Genomic DNA, 22,569 nt, shown 5'->3' on the forward strand with positions numbered 1-22,569 from the left:
ATGAGTAACAGTGCGATATGGCCGTATATCAGCACGGCTGTGATTCGGCCGTAAGTAATCACAGCGTCCTGATATACAGCCATATCACAAGGCTACGAGTATCGGAAGAAATGATACAACTAGGCTACTAGTTGACTCGAAACTGAAAAGACTCTGTTTTATCGTGAGTCTCCGTGACGAGTTAGTTGATAAATTAATTTAAAAGCACGGTCATTCAGCTGCTCCGGCCGTCTTTTGTTCCTCCATTATCCACAACTGTTCCTCGCTGTATTGCGGCTCGTACAGGTAGTCACGAGCATCGGATTCGTGCACCAGATCTTCAAAATCCCCTTCTGTCATATCATCTTCAAACTACCTTCCGCCATGATGGTTAGCCTATTACTCCGCTTTCTCCACAGAGCAAGAGCCTGTTGGCTTAGCTTAAAAAAAAAAGATGGCTGACACTATTTGTACAAACACATATATATATATATATATATATATATATATATATATATATATATATATATATATGTGTGTGTGTGTGTATATGTATGTATATATGTATATGTACATATATATATATATATATATATATATATATGTATGTATATATATATGACAGAAAATATTACTTGACTTACCTTATTCTGATTTTATGATACACTCAAAATATTCCACAACAAATCCTTTAAATTTAATGTAAAAATAAAAACGAAAGTAAGCAGTGTTGGGCTCACGTAACCCTCTCATTAGAATCAAAATGTTTCAACATTTGCGATGTATTTGGATGTTAAACTATTCTTTATTATAGGCTTTGTACTTCACTCATGTTCCAATATCGACGAAAAAAAACATCCTCTTCACACGCGCAAAAATGTGCTTGGAAACATCACAGTGGAGTGGTGCTTACTGTGAATAGTACAAATTGTACTACTGACTATTTATACAGAGTAGTGTAATTTTTATATGTTATATGTTAGGTTGACTATTTAACCACTTAAGAGGAGTGGGTAAAAATTCAGAGGCTGATTTTGCAAAGAAATCCACATTCAAACCAAAATATCTGACTTCCTGTTGCTCGGAGCTAATGACTGTAAATTAGAAAGTTGTCCGGCTCGAGGAGACCAATATACGTACTGATTTTTGTAACTGTGGGTAAAAGTAACCCCCCCACTTTTGTCAAAAGCATTTTGAAAGTGACACACTTCCTGCTACCAGTTGGTGGCGCTATAACTTTGACTCACAATAGTTACATCCATATGATCGGCCTCTTACCACGAACACACTGCTGAAGTTTCATCAATATCAGTTAATGTGTGCAGAAGTTATAACACTTCGTGTTTCTCTTTTCTCGCCATAAATTTTACAAAAGCACAATGTTTTGATTTGATTGTAAGTGGACACATACAAAAGTAGAAATATATTAATTCCTTTTTCATATTTCTTTTTTCTGTATGACCATAAATGACGGAGTAATTTAAGTTTATTTTGCTACAATGTGAAGAAAATCCAGCAAAACGCGCCGGCGCGTTTGCCGACCTCAGAGGGTTAAAATGACTTGAAAATACATATATAATAACAATGAGGCAATAATAATTGGTTCAAAAGCTTGTAATCAAATGTTTTTTTAAACAACATTATTAAAATACATCATGTATAGGATTGGGAACCGAGAATCGGTTCTTATCCAGAACTGTTAGTGCTTTTTAAAAATATTTTTAAAATTTAATAAGTTTCGGTTCTGAAAATGGTTCTGGTGTGATGTGTGGGAGAAGTGCGAAGTGCGACTTTATAGCGACATCTCATCTCATAGTAAAATAGTAATGAATGCACTGAAAAGCCCTCGCGCTACTCAAATACGTTTTGCGTCAGATATCAACACAGAGAGAGTATAAAGACAGTAGAGCTGCACGATTAATCTTTAAAAGATCTCGATCTCGATTCAAACATCCACGCGATCTTATTCTTAAATGACAAAAACTTCACACCAGAACTTTCAAATCTGTTTGCGCTGTTGTTGTCCCAGAGAGAGCAGTTGTCAATATATGAAACAGCTTTACTTTCAGTCTTTTCAATCACATCTATTTTTCTGTTACAAATATTAAAATTTCAAAGAAGTACTGAGATAAAAGTTTATAGTTCGATTATAAACACCAATGTCTATGGTAGCAACCAAAATAGAGTAAATCACCTTTTGAAAGTCGCTGCCTTCAAATAACGAGTGTATCGATTACATCTGATGCCTCAAAACATTCATGAAGACGACTGTTGTTAAAGCTGCAGTCTGTAACTTTGTGTTCAGAATTTACTAAATTTACACGAGCAAGTACATCATGAATGCATTTTTTCAAACCGTATTTTGTCTTATCCTGAATCACTACCGTAAGCCTGTAATAAGCGTTTATACTCAGACTACTTTAGACCGGCCAGCGGATTGCAGCTGTTTCGGAGTAGCCCAGTACCTGCATGACTCATCTTAGACATAAACAGAGAGAAGTAGCTCTGGCAACTATGTTCTTCCGCAAGACGCATGCAATTTCTGTTTATTAAGGGGGTCATATAATGCTACATGCACTTTTACAAGTTGATTGTACTGAAATGTGTGTTGGCAGTGCCTGTACACAACCATCATAAAATGATAAAAATCCATCGAGTGTTTTTTTTTTTTAATCTTCTTATATGTTTTCCCCCATCTCAAATCAAGCCGTTCGATTTTGTGACGTCACAAAATCGACGCCCCTCCCACGATTGTTGATAGACAGCAGCGTTTCAACACAGACCCGCCCTCGCTCGTGAGCGAGCTGTCTCTCAATAATCCCCATGATCAACAGCAATGCTTTCATGTTTGCGTGAATCATTTCACCAGACTGCTTTATAAACGAGAACATTGAAAAAGGTATTAGCTCCTGTCTGAGTATGTGTTTTTTATGTGCCTAATGACTGTCATAGTCTCACAGACTTCTTATTTTTTAAACAGATCAGTAAAATGTTAGTGCTTCAGCCCTGACAGTTGTACCTAACACTGCATAAATAACGTTTCGCATCACTGACAAGCCTACATTTACTGAAAAAAAGTTTTTCATGACCATTAGCTGTAACATCAATCTGTCAATGAACTAACGTATACATCAGTAAACACATAGCGCTCGTATCTCACTACTCTACCCTGCCAGTACACACAAAGATAGATCAAAGTGACATTACCTTAACCAACCATTCAGAAACGTCCTGTTTTCCAACTCCGGTTCAAATTGATACGGTTGCACAGTGTCCTCTGAGACTCCCGCTGCCATTCTTCAAAATATAACGTTACCCTCAACTGTTGTCAAGGCAACACTCCACATGTGTTTGTTGTGGCAAAACGCCCCACAGAACAGAGGGGCGGGGTGAGCAAAGCTCATTATCATTAAGACACATGCACTTAAACGGCGTGCTGAAAACAGAGCTGTTTTTGACCAGGTAAAATGAGTGTTTTCTTACAATACTAATGAGAATTTTTAATTAAAGTATATTACAAACTTTTAAGTTAGACCCTAAAGAATCATATTAGCTTGTACAAAAATGGCATTCTATGACCCCTTTAACTGCTAGAGCGCTGATTCATCCAGTAATGAAACAAGTGAAGTCTTTATGAATCAATCATTCACACCGATTTTAAAAATATTCTGTTCTACACACATCTTACATGTGTGTTCAAGCATATTCTACCCCTTCTGAGAGGGTAATCTTCACTGCTGGAGATACAATAAGCTAGGAGAGGTCCCAAATTATCCTAGAGAATGCAGAAATGTTTATTTTCCTTCAGAAAAATGTATTATTTTTGCAAAAATTGCTAAATAATATGTTGAATTTGTTGATATTACCAGTCTGTTAAACTCATTTGACAATAAGAAATAAACACAAAAAGGATTGTGCATTTTTCCCTTACTACTATTTTTTTATTAGTTGTTTTAATATGTTTTTATTGAATGGGAACCGGAACCGAAACTGGAATCGTTTGGCGGAACCGGAATCTGAACCGGAACCGGAAAATTTCTTACGATTCCCAACCCTAATCATGTAATATTCAAAATATAAACAATCAACACATATATTTTGTATTATAAATGCCTACAGAGGGCACCAACGGCCTGGTGATTTTTGTTGTTACATTTTACAGCATGATCAAATCCTTGTTTAATATTGGCAAAAAAAAACATTTAAATTCAAATGTCCACTTAATCTTTTATATCTGGCCACTTCTACAACCTACAACCACTTCTACAATGTAATTTCTTAAACAAGAACATGTGGACATCAAAACATGCAAACTCAGAGGGAAGGTTTAAACTTCAATTTTGAAATTGCAATTAACAACAATTTGCATATTTAGAATGATATTGATGTATTCTCCTGTGTTGGTGTAGGTTTTTAAACGATTTACAATACAAATCTGGTAAAAATGGTGCACAATGCGTTCCCAGATGAAAGCAACCCAAACTCACAGAAATATGTGTAGCACTATGCTATATTATGATTTTTAAAGGGTTTTAATATTTTGTGCAGCTTTAGAAAACAATATAATGCACTCTAAAAGGTTTTGCCACAAACTCAACCCCGTCATGCTGATGTTGCGAGACAGCTTTTCACCTCATGAGAAATATCGTCACATTTTAATATTGTGAGATCTTGTGGCAAAAGATCTCATCACACCCCTTATTGAAATGTTTAATATATTGCTATATTTTGCTTGTTTAAATTATTTTGGATCATCAAAGCAGCAAAGACATTGGTTAATAAAGTGAGATTAAATAGATAAAATATATTTGTGTTACTATTGCAGGTTTGCGTAATATTCTAAGTTTGTTTTTCACTGTTTTTACTAATTTTGAAGAATACTGAATCTGTTTATTTAGTTGGATGTCATGCACTAAGAACCAACATGCCTCAAATGCATTAACAGGACACTTATCTGTCAAAGCACCTGACAGGGCAAGCCACGTCAAACTATTTGACTTAAAATAAAGCATGATCATGTTTAGAACAACTTTTGTTCCGCTGCAGCTCTCTCTTGGGTCCTCCGCTATATTTCAGATGAGTTTTCTCCATAGAAATGCATTATTCACTTCTGTAAAGTAATGTGACTGGTGTATGTTTTCTGTGAACAGGGTACTTATGCCATTAATCAATAATCAACTCAGTCAAATGTTCATTATCGATTATTGTCAATTTTATTTGATCGATTAATTTTGGCAGCCCTTTGCTATGTTTAATTTCATTCATTCATCCTACTATCATATAGTTTGACATATTTTGGTTAATAACTCTATATCTTCAAATACACCAAAATTCTACTAAAAATCAGTTTTTCTCTTTTCACACAGTCCATTGGCCAAACTGCTGTTTCCTGCTGTGGACTCCAGCCTGCTGAAGTTTTTGTATGATGACAACCAGAAGGTGGAGCCAGAGTGGTACATACCCATAATTCCCTTGGTACTGGTAAACGGAGCTGAGGGTATCGGGACTGGCTGGGCATGCAAGATCCCCAACTATGACCCGCGAGAGATTGTCAACAACATCAGTCGTATGCTCAACCACCAGGACCCTCTACCCATGGTAACACCTTATCCTCACTCTTTTACTGATGCATGTTTAATAGGAATGTAACAGCATCAAACTTTCATATAATGATTATCGCTGAAACTTACATCACAGTGTACACTATAATTTTAACGTAAGAGCGGGAGTGGCCATATGTGACTTGCATGTGTAAGGCTTCCGCTTTTAGTTGTATAGAAAGTATTTGTTATGCTTCTTAATATTGTACACAATTCTTGTAAAGGAATTTGGCTTAATTTGCAGAGGTGAACTGCAAGTGCCATTCGTCCATGTCCATTCGTCCTTGATAGTATAACCAAAGAAAAAAAAAGTGAAGGGACCAGTGTTTTCCATTTTTGTAGCTTGTTTGTGTCTTGAGTCTAGCTACAGTGATAAACAGCTGCCACTGCTTATACAGCCATACAACACCATATACCAGGGGTATTCAGTTAAAGTTCAAAGAGGTCTCTATATTTCCTTCCCAGCAAAGGTCCAGACAATACTTTTTTGGAACAGTTATACATTTCCATTGGGGCAGCTGTAGTACTTTGTAAAATAAAAAAATCCTAAACACTCAAAATAGTCATCAAAGATGAGAATCTTGGCCCCAAGAGCCAAAGCAGTTATGTCTTAGAATGTTTACCAGTATTTACCCCAAAAAAGTAAATATTTCTCCCAACTGGACATGAATATAAAAGGTTAGATCAGATGTTTTATCAGGCTCTTTTTAAAAATCTTTTTTATGTTTCATTTTTCATTTAGACACCTATGTGTATGGCACATAGAAGGCATTGGGACTGAGAAAACATACTGGGGGTGCAGGGTTTACCTCTTAAGAAAAGTATGGGTCATTTTTATATTTTGCTCAAAGCAATAAACTACTAAAAACAAACAACATACATAATCTAATAAGCAAGACTCTCATCATGAGTACAAAATAAAGTTAACTAGTAATTTCAGATTTTTTTGGTAGCATAGGCCGTCAGGCAAGTGTTATTTAAATAAACTCCTGATGTACTTACAAACTTTCCAATGCCTCGTTTTATGAGTACAAAACCTATTTGTACTACTGTAGAAGTTTGGTACCATTTCAGGCATTATTAGTGGGGTAATTTATAGGGCTGCAACAACTAATCGATAAAATCGATAATAATCGATTATGAAAATTGTTGTCAACGAATGTCATTGTCGATTAGTTGGTCTGCTCACGTCACGGGGAGCGTTACTGATGACGTCACTTTCATGACAACGCAGTCACGCGAAATGGCAGAGAGTAATCGGAGAGAAACATCAGCACGGCAAGCAAAAACTGTATATTCTCATTATATGAAGATGTGAAAATGGTATAGTCTAGTTTAATTCAATGCTACTGTGTAAACAGCTTTGTTTACTAACTTCGGGACAGTCACACTAGATCTATTTTTTATCGAGCATCAGGTTGCGCAATCAGTTCGCTCGCAACATAAGTGATGGATTAAAATAGCGCTACCGCAGAAATAGGTTAAATTAAATGGTGTTTACAAAGTGAAGCACTAAATATAAAGGCAGTTAATAACAGCAGCAGTAAAATATTGTTTTTTAGTCACTGTAGTCTGTAGTTTTCAGCGAATGCTTGTGCAGTAATACATCATTTTTCCTGTACTTTTAACGTTAATCAAGCCTGTTGTCAGCTGCGTACCTCCATTCCGCTCTCTTTTTATAGCATGTCTACTATGTAAGGGATAATCCCGCTTATTACATGGCTACCCACCAAATAAATCAATAATTTTACACAAAATATTGATTTAAAAAGGAGTTTATTGATTTAAAAATGATTGTATTGCTTCCGCTAAAGAAAATAGTCCGTTCCGTCTCTACGGTTAGAATCCTGCGTCCATAGCAACGCTCTGTTTTTCTGGTGTGTTATACTTCGCAGCGGTCTGTTATCAAGAAATAACAGATCGCATTCTACATTGGAATTCAAAATCTGCTGCTTAATATCTTATTACAAACATGTTTGTGTCCTAATTTCATAATGTTAAGTTTATATGAGCAGCGCAACTCAATATTTTGTTTTGTTTATTTATATTTTGGATATTTAAAGAAGTTTTACTGTTTAAAAACTGGACAAACTTTTGTGTTTGGGGTTTAAAATGTAAAAATTAAAGATTATATTAGTAAAACTCAATGTGTGGCTTTTGCACTTTTTAAAGTACACTTTTACACATAAATACCCTGATTTAGGGTTTTATTTAGTTATAAACAAAAATCAAATTGAATTAAAAAAAACCTATCCGATTAATCGAAAAAAATAATCGTCCGATTAATCGATTATCAAAATAATCGTTAGTTGCAGCCCTAGTAATTTATGAGATACAACCTTGGATCCATTAGCGCCTGCACTAAGCCATTCGGCTGATATCTCTAAATAAGCTCTAACTTTAATAATGTTCGACCAAGGGGAAAAAAAGGGGGGGGGGGGGGGGGTTTGGCTTGAGGTCATGGTGCAAAGGACCCTAAGTTGAAATTACTCCGAACCATCCCTTTAAGATTACTCATTCTGTGTCTCTTTTTATGCTTTTCTTAGCTGCCCAGCTACAAGAACTTTAAAGGTATAATTCATGAGCTGGGACAGAACCAATATTTGGTCAGTGGAGAAGTGTCCGTCCTGGACAAAAATACCATTGAGATTATTGAACTTCCTGTTCGCACCTGGACTCAGGTAAGGTCACTGGTAGAAGTCTCAATTTTATGACATAAGATCTATTTATTGGAATACCTTGTGCTAGTGATGCCAAAAATTACATCTTTTTTCTCTCTCTCAGGCGTATAAGGAGTCGGTTCTTGAGCCCATGCTCCAAGGAACAGATAAAACTCCTCCTCTGATCAACGACTATAAGGAATACCACACTGACACCACAGTGAAGTTCGTGGTGCGCATGACAGAGGAGAAACTGGCACAGGCAGAGGCGGCCGGCCTTCACAAGGTCTTCAAATTGCAGTCGTCCCTCACCTGCAACTCCATGGTACGAACCTTCTCTCCTGAAGCTCTTGAATTGAGCTAACAGTTTCACACCTTGATTAATTATTAAGTCTTATACCATGGTCTGGGTGAATACTCGATTCTGATTGGCTGCAGGGTGTCCATTAAAAAGTGATAATGTACACCTAGGAAAGGCGTCCCGTCAATTTGCCTGATGACAGTTCTAAATGATTGCGCTGGCTCAAACTCACTGATCAACTGCTGCGGTCGGGTCGCTGTGGCCACGTTGCTTGGCAACGCCTGTATACGGGAGATATTAAATAGTGCGCTCGACTTAATAAATAAAAACCCTCACGATTTTTACTCTAAAACACATTAAAGTATTATTAATTGATTAAATATTTCTTTCTTTCGTAAGTGACCATGGTATAAGCGGGTTAATGCCCTTCGAGGTGTCCATTGTCAGGTATTAATGGACTTCGGCGGAGGCAACCTTTGGAATCTTTTTTCTTATTAACTGAAGTAGCCTAGGCAATTATTTTAACGCAATATTTTTACTCTAATAGCTTTCCCCACACATATGAACTCATGCACAACGAAAAAACATGCAAGAATTAAATCTCCCTCCCAGTACGAATAGTGCCACTCGGCTAGACATGTCAGAACACTTATTTATGAATGGCACATTACAGCGCTTTACTTAGTTTAATAGGCTAGGCTACTTCTATATATATCAACCTCTGCTGAACCACGGATTGATTGCAAAGTTAAACCATCACAGTAGAAACAGTTTTACTGCTGCTGTTAAAGTAATAACGTTAACTTTACATTGCGATGCTGAGCTACAGTGAAATGATAGAAAAGACAGATGCATTATCTGTGTTAGTCAATTCGCCTCATTCGCGCCGCAGGACCTCTAGACACGCGTAAATGCGTCTTTACATTGACTTAACATTGAAATATATATTTGAAATATACATTGAAATCCATTCCATTCTGAATAATCAAACAACGCAGTTTACATGCTTTGTCCTTGTTGCATTTTTCACTAAGATAATGATTAATAAATGCACACACAATTATCCGTGAACTTGATAAATGTTGCAGATATGTTTTACTATGCACAAACAAATGCCTTTCAACTTATGTGTGCAAAATTCAGAAGTAAATGAATGTGCAGCAATTTGTACAAATAAAAAAGTCTGTAGGCCTACTGTAGCCTATGTGTTGTAGCCATTAAATAAGCTAATTTAGTTTCATATTTGTTAAAATAGTATGTTATTTTTTTTCCATCTATGTTGATTATGAAAAGTGAACAGCATGAGTAAGATAGGATGCGCAATATATCGAGAGACATGGAGCGGGTCAGACATGATTTTGACCACTTCAAGTCAAGTCAAGTCATCTTCATTTATATAGCGCTTTTAACAATGTAGATTGTTTCAAAGCAGCTTTACAGAGATAAACGTATAATTTAAGGTAACAGAGATTGTTTTGGCTTTATAGCGGTTCTTTAATAAAGTTATTTTCCAGCTAAAGTTAGTTTTGATTGATTCGCTTCCGTCGCAACTATCATTTGTTATTAAATTAGGGGCCGCTAAGACGACACCATTCTCTCTACACAGACTTTAAACGCGAACCTGTGAGAAACGCTGATGGCGGTCACATGCACATTAAGAATTGGTTCTATAGTTATGTGTGTTTGAATATATGTGCGCAGGTTTGGAATTCCCTACAAACCAAGCCTAAACAAAGTACTGGCGTTTCCTTATAATTTTTGATACAGAATTTTATTTTATTTTATCAATTCGGGGTAGGTACGCGAATTGAGTTTCCCGACAACGCTTTATCTGTAGAGTGGTAAAGGGATCCTCCATAGGGAGAGACTAGTTGGCACTTCAGCACTGCGTTGTCATCGGGTCCAGGCGCAGGTCCTTCATCAGATCTGGATCCGGCCTGGATCCGGCAGGCTGCGGGAAAACCTTGGGATAAACAAAGACACTAAAATTAGCGTAGATGCCATTCTTCTCATGATGTAACGAGTACATCAGGATTTATGGGAAGTGTTCCCGGTTCCAGCTGACCTAATCTATGCAGCCTAACATTGAATTATAGAAGTCTATAATGTATTATGTGAATGCTAGGTCAAAGAGATGTGTCTTTAATCTAGCTTTGAATTGACAGAGTGCGTCTGCTTCCCGGACAATGGTTGGAAGACTGTTCCAAAGTTTTGGTGCTAAATAGGAGAAGGATCTACCACCAGCAGTCGATTTTGATATTCTAGGTATTATCAACTGGACGGAATTTTGAGATCGCAATAGATTTGAAGGACTATAATGCGTTAAGAGCTCGCTCAAGTACTGCGGAGCTAAACCATTCAGTGCTTTGTAAGTGATCAGCAATATTTTAAAATTGATGCGATGTTTAATAGGCAGCCAATGCAGTTTTGACAGAACCGAGCTAATTATGGTCATACTTCCTGGTTCTGGTAAGAACTCGAGCTGCTGCGTTTTGGACCAGCTGTAGTTTGTTTATTAAGCGTGCAGGACAACCACCCAGTAGAGCATTACAATAATCTAGCCTTGAGGTCATGAACGCATGAACTAATTGTTCCACATTTGTCACTGAGAGCATATTGCGTAATTTATATATATTTTTAAGATGGAAAAATGCGGTTTTACAGATACTAGACACGTGACTTTCAAATGAAAGATTGGTATCAAAGAGCACACCCAGGTTCCTAACCGACGACGAAGACTCGACAGAGCAGCCATCAAGTGTTAGACAGTATTCTAGGTTATTACGTGAGGAAGTTTTTTGTCCAATAATTAGAATCTCTGTTTTTTCAGAATTAAGTAGTAGGAAATTACGAGTCATCCAATTTTTTATATCAGCTATGCATTCCGTTAATTTTGTGAATTGGTAAGTTTCGTTAGGTTTTGAAGAAATATACAGCTGAGTATCGTCGGCATAACAGTGAAAGCTAATGCCATGTTTCCTAATGACATCTCCTAATGGTAGCATGTACAGAGTGAACAGCAGCGGTCCTAGTACTGAGCCTTGTGGTACGCCATACTGAACTTGTGATCGATGAGACATCTCCTCATTTACTGCTACAAACTGATAACGGTCAGATAAGTATGATTTAAACCATGCTAGTGCAATTCCACTAATGCCAACATAATTTTCGAGTCTATTTAAAAGAATGTTGTGGTCGATAGTGTCAAATGCAGCACTAAGATCGAGTAACACTAATAGAGAGACACAACCACGATCGGATGATAAGAGCAAATCATTTGTGACTCTAACGAGAGCAGTCTCGGTACTATGGTACGGTCTAAATCCTGACTGGAAATCTTCGCAGATATCATTTCTTTCAATAAAGGAACACAGTTGTGAAGACACTGCTTTTTCTAATTTCTTTGACAGAAAAGGTAGATTCGAGATCGGCCTGTAATTGACTAATTCTGTAGGATCAAGTTGCGTTTTTTTTAACAAGCGGTTTAATCATAGCCAGCTTAAAGGTTTTTGGTACGTATCCTAGAGACAAAGATGAATTAATGATATTAAGAAGAGGATCTATGACCTCTGGAAGTATTTCTTTCAGTAGCTTAGTCGGTATAGGGTCTAACATACATGTTGTAGATTTAGATGATTTAACGAGTTTAGTAAATTCTTCCTCTTCTATAACAACGAACGAATCAAATTTTTCCTCAGGGAGACTACAATGCACTGCCTGATGCGATACTGTAGTAGACGGTTGCATAGTTCTAATTTTCTCCCTGATATTATCAATCTTATAAGTGAAGAAGTTCATAAAGTATTACTGCTGTGTTGCTTGGAAACTTCTGGGCTTGAAGCTTTCTTTTTCGTTAGTTTAGCCACCGTTTCAAATAAATACCTAGGATTATGTTTATTTTCTTCTAATAGGGTTGAAAAATAAGCAGATCTAGCAGCTTTTAAGGCCTCTCTGTAAGCAATCGAGCTCTCTTTCCATGAAATGCGAAATACCTCTAGTTTTGTTTTCTTCCAGTTGTGCTCCATTTTTCTGGCTGCTCTCTTAAGGGCCTGAGTGTGCTCATTGTACCACGGCGTTGGACTATTTTCTTTAATCTTCTTTAAGCGCAACGGAGCAACTGTGTCTAAAGTGCTGGAAAAGAGAGAGTTAAAAGTTTCTGTTGCAATATCGAGTTCTTCTAAGCTATCTGGGATGCTGAGATGATGAAACTGATCAGGAAGATTATTGATAAAGCAATCTTTAGTGGCAGAAGTGACAGGTCTAACATATTTGAAACACGGAGTCGGCTTTGCAGCCTTGGCTAAATGAAGTTTACACGAGACTAGATAATGATCTGAGATGTCATCGCTCTGCTGCAGAATTTCAACGGCATCAACATTGATTTCGTGTGATAATATTAGATCTAGAGTATGATTACGACAATGAGTAGGTTCTGAAACATGTTGTCTAACTCCAATAGAGTTTACAATGTCTTTAAATGCCAATCCCAATGCATCTTTTTCATTATCGATGTGTATATTAAAATCACCAACAATTAGTACTTTATCTGCAGTCAATATTAATTCTGATAGAAAGTCCGCAAATTCTTTGATAAAATCTTTATGGTGCCCTGGTGGCCTGTATACAGTAGACAACACAAATCTCAAACGTGATTTATCATTTATACTATATATTTTTACATTAAGTACTAACACTTCAAAAGAATTATATTTAAAACTTGATTTCTTAGTGGTTTTGAAAATATTACTATAAATTACAGCAACTCCTCCCCCTTTGCGTTTCAGACGAGGCTCATGTTTATAACTGTAATCTTGCGGGGTGGACTCATTTAAAGTAATGTAATCGTTTGGTTTTAGCCAGGTTTCTGTCAAACACAGCACATCTAGGTTATTATCTGAAATCATATCATTAACAATGAGTGTTTTTGAAGTAAGCGATCGAATATTCAGCAACCCAAGCTTTAGCATTTGCTCATCTGTATTATAGCTGTTTTTTGTTTGTTGAACATCAATTACATTTTTAACCTTAGATGGGTTAAAACGTTTTTTTGGGTTTCCAAATTCGGGGAACAGACACAGTCTCTATATGATGATATCTAGGTGTAAGAGGCTCTATGTGATGGGATTTATCTGACCTTGGTGACGCGAGGCCGCTAGCAGACAGTCGGTTTAGCCAGTTTGTCTGCTTCCTGACCTGAGCCCAAGATTGTCATGTTTGAGCTCTAAGACTATGTGCCATATTACTAGAGAGAAGAGCAGCACCATCCCAGGAGGGATGAATACCATCTCTTTTCAACAGGTCAGGTTTGCCCCAAAAACTTTTCCAATTGTCTATAAATTCTATACTATTTTGTGGACACCACTTAGACAGCCAACCGTTAAGAGAACACAATCTACTAACTATCTCATCACTCCTGCGAACAGGATGGGGGCCAGAGCAAATTACAGTGCTTGACATCGTACTTGCGAGTTCACACACCTCTTTAATATTAATTTTGGTGATCTCCGACTGGCGGAGTCGAACATCATTATTGCCGACGTGAATAATGATCTTAGAGAATTTACGATTAGCATTAGCCAGCACTTTTAAATTTGCTTTGATGTCAGGCGCTCTGGCTCCCGGCAAACATGTGACTATGGTGGTTGGTGTCTCTATTTTCACGTTCCGTGTAATAGAATCGCCAATAACTAGGGCACAATCAACAGAACTCTCAGTGGGTGTTTCACTGAGCGGGGCAAATCGATTTGTTATGGTAATCGGAACGGAAGAGTGTTTTTTTGATCCGTGACTAGAGCGATCCCTTACTGTCACCCATTTGCCCGGCTGCGCAGGCACTAATTCAGCTGGAACCAATCATGTAAAGAGTTCACTATGCTAGGTGCATCCAAAATAGTATCTAAAGCTCTAGCACTCTTACTATCCTCAATTAAAGTTTGGATGCGTGTTTCTAGTTCTGAAATCTTCTCTGTCAGCCTAACTGTCTCCTTGCATTCATCACATATAAATCCTTTATTGCCAACAGAGAAGGCTATGCTCAACATGTGACATGAAGTGCAGGTGACAATAACAGGACAAGACATTACTCACCGTGTTTGTTGAGTGATTCTTACTCACCTGAGCTTTTTATGAACTCAAAGGCGCGGGCGCGCGAGAGAAAAATAAATAAATAAAAATAGCTGAGCGCACGAGTGGCGCGTTAACAGGCTAGCGAATTACTAGCGTGTCGTGCTAGTAGTAACGGAAGCTAGCGATGTCAGGTTAATCTGAGATGTTGGGTAAGCTGTATTTAGTAGTAGTATAAACAACTAGAAATTGTAGTAAATGATGGTTCAAAACAAGGAAATACGAGGCTAAGACGGAGCTTACAGCACCGAGGCAAACACACTCACAGCAGGCAGCGAGGTAGACAGGAGCAATCGATCAGCGATCAGACAGATTAGACAGATCTAGACCATCTAACTTCATTAAGTTTTGTTTTATAGAAAGCCTTTCTTTAAAGTGAATTTCGTTTTGTATAAATTGTATCTTAGTTTTAAGCAATTTTACATCAACGAATTGCCTGTATTTAATAAGAAGCAAATATAGCAGACAATATAATCATGGAGGCGCCTGCGCGCCGCGGTCACTTGCATTGCACATTAACTGGAGCACACCTCATCATAAATTAACCAAAACTCAGTGTATGCCTCACAGACATGAGAAATATAAAGAAAGCTTGAAATGTCTTTAAACATTTCAATTCAAAACGAAAAGAAATATGCAACTCTCTGATTATGTAATCCATGATGTGCATTTCTCTCTGCGCGTTCACTATGGAGATGGCGATCGTCAACTTCATCTTTGCAGTTGCAGCCGACACTGTTTATTAATAAAACCAATGCACGCCTGTCACCTGATTTACAAATGCACATCTTGCTTGTTGCACGCACACATTATGTACATATTACGAAATAACGAGATATTATGTTGAAATAACATTATTAATAATAGCCTAATAAATCTTTAAGAATATTTGATTGAATGCTGAATGTTGTGCTTGTTCAATTTAATAAAATGAATACTTTAATTGTGATAATTAAAATAATTGAATATTAAATATTAAGTGGCCTATGCTTGCTCATTTATTATTAGTATTTATATATAATATAGCCTATCTAGCACCCCCTCAGCTTCTGCGTTAAAAAATTCTCTAGCGCCGCCCCTGGTTATAACGGCCTACGTATTAAAAAATGTTCGGGTTTAAATCGGGCTCGGGCTCATAATTTAAGTTAATGTGTCGGGCCGGGCTCGGACACAACGTGCACGGGCTCGGGTAGGGTCGGGCTTAAATTTTTGGGCCCGATCTAAGCTCTAACACAGCTCCACTGCCCGGCGGACCTGCAACCATCTTGCAAGTGTTGATAGGCTATTACTCGTGAGGTGTAACCAATCAGATAGCGCCGTGGGCGGGACATTGAGCAAGTCTGCAGAGTGGTGATTACAGAGAGGCTGCGGCAGCTATATCAGAGCCAGCCAAAGTAGTGCATTTTAAAATAAAATTGACTTTAATCAAACCACGGATCCGTAATAAGTTTTGTGATCCGTCTTGCCACTAGTGTAGTAGCACTGATGACTTTGAGGGGGGGATAAATTTATCCCCACCTGGGATAAAAATAAGAGGCAGGGATACATTGACCAGAAAGGGGGAAATCCCACGCATCCCCCCTGGCAAATCACACCCTGCATATACATATATATATATATATATACACATATACATATGTATATATGTGTAAAAAATCTAACCTTTCATTAAGGTAAAACAATTGAAATCGGGGGGAAAATCACATTATGAAATAAATGTTTTTCTCCAAAACACGTTGGCAACAATTATTGGCACCACCAGAATTTTGTATGAGTAAAATATCTCTGAAGTACAGTCAAAACAAAACTTATTCAGACACCTTCAACATTTATCACATTATCAGTTTATTCGCTATAGTTTAGAAAATGGTAATAAAATATGACATGAACTTTAAATTTAAGGACACAATTAGGTAATACCAATGTAGGTCAGCCAATTACCAAGCAATTCTTAATTTTGTGTAGTCTGTAGTGTTAAAAGGTCACATTAGCAATTAAAGAAAAAACACTTAAGCAAAACATGGTCAGGTCAAAGTGTCTGAATCATTTTTGGTCCCAGATTTTTATAAATTTTACTGGTGGTCCACTGTATGAAGAATTTTTGGGTCTAAAATGTCACAGTTTACTTTATTTTGCTATCCTGACTTACATATATTAACTATAGTGTCCTGCAGCCACTAGTAAAAAAATATAACAAAATATAGGCCTATCTGGTGTCTGATTAATTTTTGGTTTGACTGTATATTCCCATTCATATTTACATTTTTAGCACACCAGGGTGACTAGGAACATGAAATTGTCTATCTATGACTTCTTGTTTCACAGGAGTTTAAATATGAGGAAACACAAAGGCCAAATTCCCTTAATCATCCATCACAATGGGTAAAACCAAAGAATATAGTTCTGATGTGCAGCAAAAGATTGTTGAGCTTCACAAAATAGAATGTTACTGTAAGAAAATAGCTAAAGCATTGAAAATTCCCCTTTCTACCATCATGGCAATAATTAAGAAGTTCCAATCAACTAAAGATGTTACGAATCTGCCAGGAAGAGGACGTGTGTCTATATTGTCTTAATGCATAGCAAGTTTAAGTGGCCAAAGACTCTCCAGGGATCATAGATGGAGAATTGCAGAGATTAGTTGAGTCTTGGGGTCAGAAAGCCCCCCCCCCCCCCCCCCCCACAAAAAAAAAAAAAATCTACATCACCACATGTTGTTTGTGAGGGTTTCAAGAATCATCCTCGCTCATGCATATTCAGTTGTCAGATATGACTTAAATTTCTAAAGGGACTGGATTCTATGGTCAGATGAAACTATAAAAAGAGCTTTTTGGCAGCAAATCCACCAGATGGGTTTGGTGCAAACAGGGAGGAAAAGTACCACATGTCCACTGTTAAATATACCGCAGGATCTTTAATGTTGTGGGCCTATATTTTTAGCTGGAGGTCTTTTGGACATCTTGTTAAGATACATGGTATCATGGTTTCTACACTTTAAAAAATTATATGATCAATAAGTTATGACAACATATATTTTTTATCAACATTTTATCAACATTAACACTGTTTTAAGGATAACTAAAATGTGAAACAATAATACTAACCGCCTAGACATTTACCGTGGTCTATTGTGAAATGGGTAATTGATGGTGTGCCATATGATTTGTTTTTTGCCTCATGCTTCTTTCTTTTGGTCTCTCTTGGTTTATAGGTGCTGTTTGATCACATGGGCTGTATGAAGCGCTATGAGTCTGTGCAGGATATCCTGAAGGAGTTCTTTGAGCTGCGTTTGCACTATTATAAACTGAGGAAGGACTGGCTGGTGGGCAGTCTGGGCGCTGAGTCGGCCAAACTCTCCAACCAGGCACGATTTGTGCTTGAAAAGATTGAGGGAAAACTATCAATCGGTGAGATATTTATCCAATGTTTGTCAGATTTTAAGATCATTTTTAGCCTGCATTCTCTTCTGAAGTATATGTCTTTTTGGTTGGTAAGTTTGAATTTTGACTTGAGTGTAAGTGGTAAGCTTTACTGCAGAGGACAAATGAATGAAGCGCTCTTTAAATTTAATTTTAAATTTTAAACAATAAAAAATGAATGTCATGTACTCTGTGTTTTAATAGTTTGTATTTATTTATTTTTTTTACCAGAGAACAAGTCAAAAAGAGATTTGATCCGAATGCTGGTGCAAAAAGGATATGAATCTGACCCTGTGGCTGCCTGGAACAAAGCTCAGGAGAAGGTATTTGAGGAAACATAGATGATAGATACAGCTATGTGTTTATATGCATCTGTTAGAGGACAGCTCATGCATTAAAATAAAGCAAGAGCCTGACCCATACATTTTAAGAACAAACCCACAATTGTAGACATGCGTAATATTACTTTAACTTTAATATTACTTTTTATTATTAATTACTTAAAAAAAATCAGAACTCAATACAAACACCATAGACTACAGGAGTTTTTAAATCCTAACCGATTATTAAATCTGGCTGCATCACGCACATAATGAGAATCTTTATATTTAATCTTTAAGGAAAGTCTCAAATGTCAAACATGCACACTTGGGGTGTAACGTTACATGTACGGTGCATGCAGTTGCAAGAGTCTCAGCCTAAAGCCGCCTTTCCACTGCACACGACAAACGACAGCCGTCGACCTGAAGTCATTCATTTCCAATGGAGAGTCGTACCGGAGCTGCGGGGAGTTCCGATCATATGCGTATGCGGAAATTTCGGATCCGATTTGAGTTTCGGATGCGTTGAAATATCTGAACTTCTGCGGCTAGACCGTATGTGACCGGATGTGATGTATTCTAATCAAAACTATGAATTAAAAGCTAATCAAAGCTAGAATTATCAATATTTTTTTACACTTTAACGTCATTCTGTAAACGCGATTTCTGCAAAATGGCTGTTATTAATAATTATGGCAGAAAAAATATTTTATAATTCTTAAATCAATATTTATATTGATTAGCTCTATAAAATCGACTGTGATTTTATTTGAGATGTATTGGGGGTCATTTGTTTTGTGTGGATATATTCATGCATGCATTACATTCATTAAATATCATTTAATACAAGGTTCCTCAAACTCGGTCCTGGAGGGCCGCTGTCCTGCAGAGTTTAGCTCCAACACTGATCAAACACACCTATAATTAATTTTACTATTGTGAATAGTCGAGGGTAACGGTTGCTTCACAACCAATTTCAAAGTTCTGTGCGACTGACACTATGCTAATGTCATGTGCAGTGGAAAGGGGGCTTAAGACGTCACACGCATATGGCACACTTTTAAAAGTATGTATAGCTCCTAATTTATTTATTTATTTATTATAACACAAGCTGTGTTACTATGATAAATTATGACCTCAAAATATAGATCTGTATGCAGGTGCAAGGTACTTCATCTACATTAAATATGTAGATGAAGCGGCAGTGGGGCGGCAGTGGTTCATGTAGGTTGTCTACAAACCAGAAGGTTGGTGGTTCAATCCCCGGTTTTACCTGACCAAGTGTCGAGGTGTCCATGAGCAAGACACCTAACCCCAGCTGCTCCCGACGAGCTGGAAGGCGCCTTGCATGGCTGACACCGCCGTCGGTGTATGAATGGGTGAATGTGAGGCAATATGTAAAGCACTTTGGTGGCCATAGGTCTATGAAAGCGCTATATAAATGCAGAAAAAAAAAAATAAAAAAAAATACATGCACCTCTTTTGCTCACGTTTTAGCGAATACTGACCCCTGTTCTAGTGTTTTAAGAAGACTGTTGTCGTTTAGTTTAACTTTTGCTCATATCTCACTGTTTCTCTTTGTTTGCTGTTAGTCTTTGGAGGATGAGGACGGTGATGGTAATGACAGTGACATCTCAGTGGACTCTGGGTCCTCCTCTGGGCCAAATTTTAACTACATTCTGAACATGCCTCTGTGGTGTCTGACCAAGGAGAAGGTTGAGGAACTCCTCAAGCAGAAAGACCTGAAGGTATCACTCTTATAGTCATCAGTGTTACATTCAATGATTTATATCAGTTTTTATACACTTAATATGACTGGACTTTGTTACTGTAATGTTATATCATGTGTGAAGCAATGTTGGAACCTTCTTTTTAAAGGAGTCACGCAAAAATGTAAATTCTGTCATTATTTATTTTGTTATAAGGATAAACAATATAAGGGCAAACTTTCGTGATGACGCAACAGGAACATCAAGTGAGCAATTACAGATAGAAACTATAATCCAATATTTATACCGGTTTCCAAATTTGTACCATTTTTCTGGTTTACTGGTATATTGCCCACTTCTATTCCCGGTCTTCTAAAGTCATGTAATAGCTTTGTGTGAGGAAAAGACCAAATGTTGTTATTCACTGAAAATCGGGTGTAGGGTGAATTATTCATTTGACTAATAACAGCAGCAGGTTAACTTTGAGTTTGTGCTCTTTAATTTGTTGTATAGAAAGCAGAGCTGAATGAACTCCAGAAGAAAAATTCAGAAGATCTGTGGAGGGAAGATCTGGCCGTGTTCATTGAGGAGCTAGACGTGAGTCTCATTTAAATGTTTGCTTAAGGATTGGATTGAATCATGATGTGTGTGATAAAGTATTTGAGAGTTTTGTCTTTCTTCCAGCGTATAGAGGGGCAGGAGAGGGAGAGTGTGAACTCTGGGAAGGCCACAAAGCTGGTGAAAGGGAAGGTGGGCAAACCTAAAGTGAAGAAGATGCACCTGGAAGAAACTCTGCCCTCTCCCTTTGGTCGCAGGATAGAGCCACAGGTCACACAGGCTATGAAGGCCGATGCCTCCAAGAAACTAACCAAAAAGAAGAAGGTATGGGGGTGTGTGTGTGTGTGTGTGTGTGTATAAGCTGAAATGTGTTATATTTACTCTGAAAGTTATTACATTAATATGTCTTTTATTAAATATATTACAGAGAATTAATAGTTATTACGAAGCTATTTCAGTTTTTGCATTTATATTTAGAGAAACTGTATAGTTATTTTTTACAGTGATAGTGAGGAGCCATTCATGATTTTACCCATAGTTATCATGATCTACAAATGTATGATATTGTGGAAGAACAATGGTAAATTTTAACGAGCAAGTACAAATTTGAATCAAGGGCTGTAGAGTCTAACCCAGGTTGGCAACCTTTTTTTTTTTTTTTTTTTTTACCAAATAGACATTTTTATGTTTATTTTTGGCTAATGCATTTTCCTAAAAGAGCCACAGCAAAAAATAATATTATATTATATTATAGAAAAATAAATGGAAATATATATATATATTTTTCAATAATAGTAACTTTATTAGGTCCATAGCTAACTTCAAACTAGGGTTGGGCGATGTCCCCTAAATTGGCAGTTGACGATGTTTACAGTAAAACATCGCGATGGACGATGATATCGTCGGGGGGGGGTTGTGTGCTGACGATCACGAAGAGACAGGGAGAGTGCACATTGTAGCTACTTCTACTGTGTTTACGCCACGGGAATACTCGGCTTGGCATTTTGAAATATTTCTATGTTTATTTGGCCGTTCAGGCGCGCAACCGAAGACAAAGACTACTTGACCATGTTGCGCTCGGAGCGCGCGCGCACCAACCTGTCAGTAGAATTCAGTTCTCTTTCGCGACTTATCGTGCTTTTAATTTTTCTTTTCAATAGCACATCCTGCTCTTTTCTTTCTCATTCATGTTTTGTTATGAACTTTACATAATCGTCAACTGAAATCTGTGCGGATTATCAACAATACGATACATTTAGGCCTATAGGACATAAAGGGTCTCTGCGGCAAAAGTGAAAGTAACGTTACCAGCGGCCAACGGGTGAAATGTTTCTCTTTGCACAGCAAAGCACCCGTTTCAATAAAAGGATATATTAAAGTTTATAAAGCCTACTTTTACATTTTCATAGCTGTTTTAAAATGAATTTCGCCATCACCTTAAAGCTGCTTGAGGTTCTGCTTGAATCCCAGTGCAGGAGCTGTAACTGTTAGGTTACCACAGAAACGTAAGCGTTTGGTTGATTGGTGACTCGTGACACTCGCGAACAGCACTGAACACACACGTCTTCATTTTTTTTATCGTTTGTTGGTAAAGGGTGAGAGACCTTGCGAGCCACACGAGCCATAGGTTCCCAACCACTGGTGTACACACGAAAACGAACTGCCGTGAGACTGGGCTGGTCTGACAGGGTGGGGGGCGTGGCATCACGATGGTGGCTCTCCATCGTGATGTCGGTCAGCCATCACGATGGACGATGATATCGTCCATCGGCACAACCCTACTTCAAACAGTCCCGCCCACTGAAAGCTGCGCGCATTATCATATGAACATATTGTATCATAAAGAATAGAAGAAAACACATTTATGGGACATAAAATGTCTCTGCGGCAAAAGCGAAAG

General features: G+C 37.6%; 1 protein-coding gene across 2 annotated transcripts in view; it reads left to right on the forward strand.

The window, feature by feature from the left end:
• Positions 1-22,569, forward strand: part of top2b (DNA topoisomerase II beta) — a 59,379-nt gene that overhangs the window by 23,616 nt on the left and 13,194 nt on the right. For both annotated transcript variants that reach the window (XM_081375800.1, XM_081375799.1), the window contains exons 21-28: positions 5,346-5,577; positions 8,126-8,260; positions 8,364-8,564; positions 17,875-18,070; positions 18,314-18,405; positions 19,995-20,150; positions 20,625-20,708; positions 20,796-20,993. In XM_081375800.1, the coding sequence (XP_081231926.1) occupies positions 5,346-5,577; positions 8,126-8,260; positions 8,364-8,564; positions 17,875-18,070; positions 18,314-18,405; positions 19,995-20,150; positions 20,625-20,708; positions 20,796-20,993 (1,294 nt within the window). The remainder of the gene's footprint in view (positions 1-5,345; positions 5,578-8,125; positions 8,261-8,363; positions 8,565-17,874; positions 18,071-18,313; positions 18,406-19,994; positions 20,151-20,624; positions 20,709-20,795; positions 20,994-22,569) is intronic.

Source organism: Scardinius erythrophthalmus (genome assembly GCF_964197995.2).
Source record: "Scardinius erythrophthalmus genome assembly, chromosome: 10".
Lineage (NCBI taxonomy): Eukaryota > Metazoa > Chordata > Actinopteri > Cypriniformes > Leuciscidae > Scardinius > Scardinius erythrophthalmus.